Genomic DNA, 6858 nt, shown 5'->3' on the forward strand with positions numbered 1-6858 from the left:
ATTTAACATTGTTTCCTATGGAAAAATCATGTCAATTGAGGCATTGAACAGTAAAATCGGGTCAATTGAGAAATTTAACATTGTTCCCTATGGGAAATCGCGGGCATCGCGTCGCACCCGATTTTTAGTGCATTCAATGGCCGCGATGCCCGCGATTTTTTTACCTGCGATGCCCACGATCAAAATCGTGGGCGCCGTGCTAGGTAAAGAGTACCACGTTTTTATATATTGTTTTGTAGTAAATGTAGTCTCCTCATTGTCCTGCAGGTGGCACCATCCAGGGGTTTATCTCCGACTTGATGCAGAAAAGGTCCCCCGTCCTGGCCGTCAGTCTGGTGTGCGCCGTAGGCTCTCTGCTCGGATACAGCCGTGAGTTGTTATGCAAAATCGGTCTCCGTCTCTGTCCTGGTATAATACTAAATGGAATTCGGCGTTGCGGGGGGGCTCATCCTATAGAACTCTCTCGGTTGCATCTCGCGGCTGAGAAGTTTTCCCCGCAGGCCGTTCACGTTGCCATCAGTGCTTCACTCACAGCTGCGCTCATCTGCCCACTTGTGTGTTTATCGCGGGAAAGAGAAAGAGGAAGCAGATACGTTATATTACTGTGCTTGCGGTTCCACTAGAGATTAGATGTGATTGCAGTGTGATTTGTGTGACAGCCGTGGGAAACGTTCAGGAACTCACGCTGGTCTAACAGACTATAACCCTTTGCTGAATTCACTTCCGTGTCTCATTTGACGGTCTCTTTAAAGAGCAGCTCTCTAATACAGGTTGAGTCTCCCTTATCTGTAGATCCAAAAAACGAAATATTCCAAAAACCGTTTTTTCTGAATTTTTTATTTTTTTGTTTGATTTCCCCCGATGGACATCGGGGGGGACCATTGAGGCATCACCTGGGAACCAGGTAAGTATGGAGAGAAAAAAAATCCGAAATACGCAAAAATCCCTTATCCAAAATCCTCAGGTAATGAGACTGCTGTCGTAAGAGCGCCCCTGTCCTTTTGAGTGTATTCAAGATAATTGGGGATTGTATGATCGATTAATTGGGGGATTGACCTAATTTTTATTTTTTTCCTCTTTCCAGACTCCCCCAACAACAAGCCGCTTAACGCGTTTCTCATGACTATAACAGGTATGTCCTAAGGAATCGGCAGCGTACAGGCCCTTTAAATGTTTGCACGTCCGTAAATGCTGCGACTGCTTTTTTTTCTGGCTTTGCTGACTTTTTGGTTAAGGTGTACAGAAAGTGCTGTATGCACAGAGTTTTTTTAACTTGCGATGCGCGGGAGCGTGCATCACAAGGCAAAAGAAACAGGACGTGATCTGCATGCGACGCGTTTGGAACTAAAAAGTTCAAAACGCATCTGAGCATCGCACTGTGTGTAAACCCCTTTACTCCTCGCAGTCAGCTGCAACTTAGGGATCCAAGCTGAATTAGGCCCTGCGTGGGGTACGGTTCACGGCTCAGTAATCTAGCACTGATTAGATATTGGGTCTCCTCTGTTTAGTACAAGACCAGTTTGATACTTCACATTACAATACCGTCTCAGCCGAGTACTGTGATCTGTAGGACTTTTAGCAGTACCTAGAATCTCCCATAATCCATCTGGGGGTCGAGCTGTTAGCCATGGGGCTCTGACTCTATGGAACTCGCTTCCCCCCACAGTTCATGGGCCCCCACTCTAGAATCCTTTAAAAACAGACTCAAGACTTTCCTGTTCACTCAGTTATTTCCAGAACTCCTTTAAGTATAGTTTATGAAAAGCTTTTCTGTCCTTCATTGTTCCTGTACTGTATTACGTTCATTCTATCTGGTAAGCGCCTTGAGTCCTATTAAAGAAAGAGCGCCATATAATTAAAATTATTATTATTTTTAAATACTATTACAACATAGGTCTTTTTAAGAGCATTGTTAAAGGTTCTGTTAAGTACTGTTGTATATATGGATAGTGGTAGATGCTCAATTAGTTCAGTAATATTACTCAGGTGCATGAGTGAGGGGTTAATACTGGGTAAGTAACAAGACATTGGTTCCCCCGGCACACTGAGTAATGTTAGTAACCAATCTTGAACACAACATGATAATAGAATTCAGAGATATTGGTTACATATACCTGCGCAGGTGTATGATATGCCCCCAAGCCACGTCAAGGCTTCTCTGTATATTGGGGGTCCCTAGCGCTATATCTAGGTGCAGGGTGCGGCACCCCAAAAAACTATCATAAGCTAGGAAGCCCAGCGCGGCACGCCAGTGAGATACTATAGTGTATATAAATATTAGTGGTAAGAAGCCGAACCTAGGGGGAGTGCGCTTGGAGGGCTCTTTCGGAGTTGCACCCATGTCCATTTGCAGCATAAGTTTTGATTAATGTTTAGCAACCGCAGGCGGCCCGGAGACTTTCCCAACTCTGTCACATCTTCACTTGCGTGTCATTGGATGACAATCAGGTGTTGGCTTTGTAGACTGTGTGATCCGGGGGGGTGTGGGCGGAATTGTGTTCTATGCAGAATTGATTTTGGCCTGATAATGCTGCATCAGGCATAGGGGAAGTGTGTGCTGTTGGGATGAAGGGCGGAAAGGGGTAGTGTGATTGGATCTATGTGTGGCACGCTACAGGTGTGGGAATATATGTATTTATTTCTGTGCAGTGCTAGTACAATTGCAGCAGGCTTTCTCTGAATCAGCCCCTCAGTGCGGAAAGATAACCAGAGACCATCGACCAGCTGTGTTTGTGTGTGTGTGTGTGTGCGCACTTGTGTGTACCTAATGTGAAACTGAACCACCAGTTACAAGTACAGACGTGTTCATTTGCAGGGTTCTTCATCGGCGGTCCCTCTAACATGATCAGCTCGGCGATCTCCGCAGACCTGGGCCGCCAGGAGATGGTGAGAGGCAGCAGCGAGGCTCTGGCCACAGTTACAGGGATCGTAGACGGTACGGGCAGCGTCGGTGCCGCCCTGGGACAAGTAAGTCTGTGGGATGAAGGATCTGAGTTTACAGATGAATGTCGTACCATGATGTTTGCTGGCAGGAGCCGCTCACGCCGACAAGGAGAATATGGGGGGGGGGGGGTGTCAGGGTGTATTGCGGAGGCCTATGATCTGGTCAGGCTCACTGTTGAATATAATACGGATTTAGTCGTTAGCCAGCTGTACTATACTATGCAACGACTGCCCATCTTACTCTTGTGTTGGCACTACCCTAAATTGGCGGTGATCGGACGCCCGTAAAACCATTGAGGTTTCTTTGCAAACATTCCTAAACCAACCTGCCCCAAACGCTGAAGATTTGCCCGGTAGAGGCTTGAGGCCTTCCCATGAGGAGAGAGATAAAGTACCAGCCTATCCGCAACTTCCTGCCATGTTGTTGTTTTTGAAAAAGGACAGCAGCGTATTGTTTGCTACTTTACCTCTCTCCCCTGTATCACTCTCCACGGCCTAGTACATCTGCCGCTGTGTCTTTACATGAAGTAGTTTATGCCGTGTCCTTTTAAATGTAGCGCAGACTGAGAGCTAAGAAGAAAATCGATATGTATTAAAAATTGATGTATGTATATTAACATGATGTAATTAAGACAAATGTTGCAGAGGATTTTATGCCTCGGTAAAGTATATGCTGCAGCTTCGGCAATGTATCCAAGAATGTGGGATCACCCAGGAGAATCGCATCATATAGAGCCGCGCGGTGATTAAAATCCAGTATTCAGTCACTAAACACTTTCCTAGATAATATTAGAACCAGTGGCAGATCCAGAGGGAAGGGGAGGGGGCTGCAGCGCAGTTCAAAATTCAAATAGGCGAGACACAGCAAGTGCCATCAACTGTCATTCCAAACTGACTCGCTCTCAGTGGGTGTGGCTCCCCTATTTGAATTTTGGTGCTGCATCCCCACCTCTGGATCCGCCACTGATTTATAACCCTTGTGTACCCCCATCAGGTCATATCCTGGGTCTTATTTCATAATGTACTGGTGAATTGTATAATAAGGCCAGTAATTGTGCTTCCCACTCGGTTATATGGAAATTCTCAAAGCATCCCTGTGTTGGGCGTAGATACTCATAGGGTCAGACAGAGGCCGGTATATAACCATCACTTGGTGAACTGTACATGGCAGTTTGGTACAGAACAGGGGCGCATGTCACCTGTATGGAAATGCAAGCTTTTGCGTGTTTCGGTCAGGTGTAATGGATGTAATGAACACTGGACTTGATCACATATACAGGGTTTCTGGAATTATGATGCCTGCTCTTGTTCTCTGATCCAAGCATCTGCTTATCTATATTGAAGGCAAATCTGTTTTTGATAACAGAGCACCTTTCATTTTCAAGATGACACCCCCCCCCCCCCCCCACACACACACACACACACCCCCCACCCCACCCCACTGTGTAATAACGAAGCTGAGTATCTTGTAATGATTGGTCAAGTGGTAGCCCCAATTAGTGTATATCTGATGTGTCTCACTGTGAAATAACCCACAACTTGATCTGATGAAGCGAAGGTTTATCCCTCCACGAAACGCGTCGGCCAGTAATTTTCGATCTTTACTCTACTCTCCAGGTTCTGGTTTCAGTTATCCAGGGAGCCCTGAATTGGATGTGGGTCTTCTATTTCTTCATCCTTATGGTAAGATCACTAATTGTTGTGGTTAGAAATGATGGGGTAGAATAGGCAAACGCATGGGGGGGTTGGGGGGTTCTGGTGCACAGAAACCCCTCTCCTCTTGGCAAGTGCCTTAAATTATGACCGCAATATCAATAGTATATAATATGATCAACAGAGCTGCCACCACATGTGTAAGGGACAGAGCAGAGCTGCTGCACGTGGCCTGTGGGAGCAGCTTCTTCTACCAAGTTTGCTGTGTGTGTGGGTCTGAGCCCTCAAACATCACAACAGACCAGAGAGTAGCTGCCAGGATGAAGAGACAGGAGCCCTTACCATGAAGTGGGAGATTGTGAGCTTATAAAGTGCAGTACTGGTTCTAATATGTCTGTGTAGTTATTTTATTTATTTATTATTATATGTTTAACCTTTTCCTGACCACTTATCTTATTTTAAAAAAATCACCAAATCGGTTGCGTTTCTTTTCCTACAGACCGTTATGAGCCTTATGTTCATAATCCCCCTCATTGTACGGGAGTTCAGGCCAGCGGGGAGGAACAGGCGGACGTCTCAACTAACGGGGTGACAATTAAATTTACTGACACCTGTTTACACCCATACTAGACAATCTTATTTGGGAATGTAACGTCAAACACACAGAAGCAAAAGGACAAGGAATTATGGATTATCATTGGCCGATTTTGGAAACTCCGCGAATCCATCAAATGGATCATTTTTAGAACTGGTTAACACTATTCATTTAATTGTTTTTTTTTTTTGTTTTTTTTTTGTTTTTTTTTTCTTGTCTTTAACGTGTATTTTTGTATTCCAATCTTGACAAAAGGAATCGTGACCTTAAGGTTTACAAAAATGGATCGTTTGATCCATTCTAATTCGCCGGCTCAATTTTTTTACGTTCAGGATTTATTTTTTATCGGGGTTTTTTTCAGCACATGCACAAAACACTTTTGAATTTAAAAAAAAAAAAGAAAAAACTTTTTTATATAAAAAAAAGCGAAAAAAACATTGACAAGACACTTTACCGCCTCCAACTTTTTTCTTTATTTAAAGACGTTAATACATTTTCTGTGCCTACAACAATTGTAAAGGGAACTACATGAAGTGAGAAGACAAATCGCTGTCGGTGAAATAAGCCCAACGTTGCGGATGATGTTCATCGCACCTTGTGCCTCTTCTGGGGGTTAATGGTCATCATTTGCATATTTCTACCCACAATCCTTTCAATGCTTCAACTCTTCCAATCAGAGAGAGCCTGTGTTTTAAAGGAACGCTGTTAATTGGTGGAATTGATTTAGTTTCAATCATTGCCTAGTATCCATTATGCAAGCCTAAGGCCCATTGAGGCAGATGCTGGTGCTAAAGGCATGTGTTGCTTAGAACCCCATGCCACATGCAACTGAATGTCTCGCACTATTCCGCCAAGGTGGAATGAAGTCACCGGATGAGTTTAAATGGGCTGGTATTGATGTAAGAAGTCTGGTACCGACCGTGAGCATCTGGAAGTGGATACATATAATGGACATTTGGAAGCTGCTCGTGTACGTGTCCTTTTGATAAACAAAATATTGTCAAATTCAATTAATTTTCCGTTACTTGTGCCAACGATTTCATAGAAATGGCTATCATTTGTCTTGGGTGGAGCTTCTCTGTCTACAATCATTATCAAGCCTTAATCGGGGAACTGTTTTATTTTACTGGTTTTCTTTTTTTTTTATTATTAGTTTTTTAAAATAGTTATTAATTAATATTGTAGCAATTGCTGTCAAAAAAAAAAAAAAAAAATCATCCAACTTTGTTTGCTAATTTCAGGCTTACACACAGTGTTCCAATACGTAGGCTTGTCACCCACTGACCGAATACAAGGTGCTCCTCTGTGGACCATGTGGCATTACCCACAGCCCCCTTCCCATCCCCAAATGCCTCATCTGTAGCTAAGATAAACATTCAATACTTAGTTCACATTGAAAGTGAGGTGATAATGACACGATGACCCCTATTCCACTATCCTAAATATCCCAGGTACTTGCACAGGAGCGTGCAAAACCCGGGATTCTAGGCAGGTGGAAATGCTCCCAGTTGTTATAACCCGGGTCGTGAGACCAGGGTCGAACACGAGTTTAACCCGGGGCATTGTGCAGTGTAAACGGGTAACCTGGGTCGATACGACCCGGGTCCCGTTCACTGCAATGCAAAAGCCGGCACTGGGAGATGCTCTCATCCCCCAGCACTGCCCCG

At 44.3% G+C, this 6858-nt stretch overlaps 1 protein-coding gene across 2 annotated transcripts in view; it reads left to right on the forward strand.

The window, feature by feature from the left end:
• SLC37A3 (solute carrier family 37 member 3) overlaps positions 1-6201 on the forward strand; it is a 50278-nt gene extending 44077 nt beyond the window's left edge. For both annotated transcript variants that reach the window (XM_083181225.1, XM_083181227.1), the window contains 5 exons: positions 268-369; positions 1085-1132; positions 2816-2967; positions 4561-4626; positions 5096-6201. In XM_083181225.1, the coding sequence (XP_083037351.1) occupies positions 268-369; positions 1085-1132; positions 2816-2967; positions 4561-4626; positions 5096-5188 (461 nt within the window). In that variant the 3' untranslated portion in view covers positions 5189-6201. The remainder of the gene's footprint in view (positions 1-267; positions 370-1084; positions 1133-2815; positions 2968-4560; positions 4627-5095) is intronic.
• Positions 6202-6858: the final 657 nt, after the last annotated feature.

This window comes from Crinia signifera, chromosome 4, assembly GCF_055691185.1.
Source record: "Crinia signifera chromosome 4, ASM5569118v1, whole genome shotgun sequence".
NCBI lineage: Eukaryota > Metazoa > Chordata > Amphibia > Anura > Myobatrachidae > Crinia > Crinia signifera.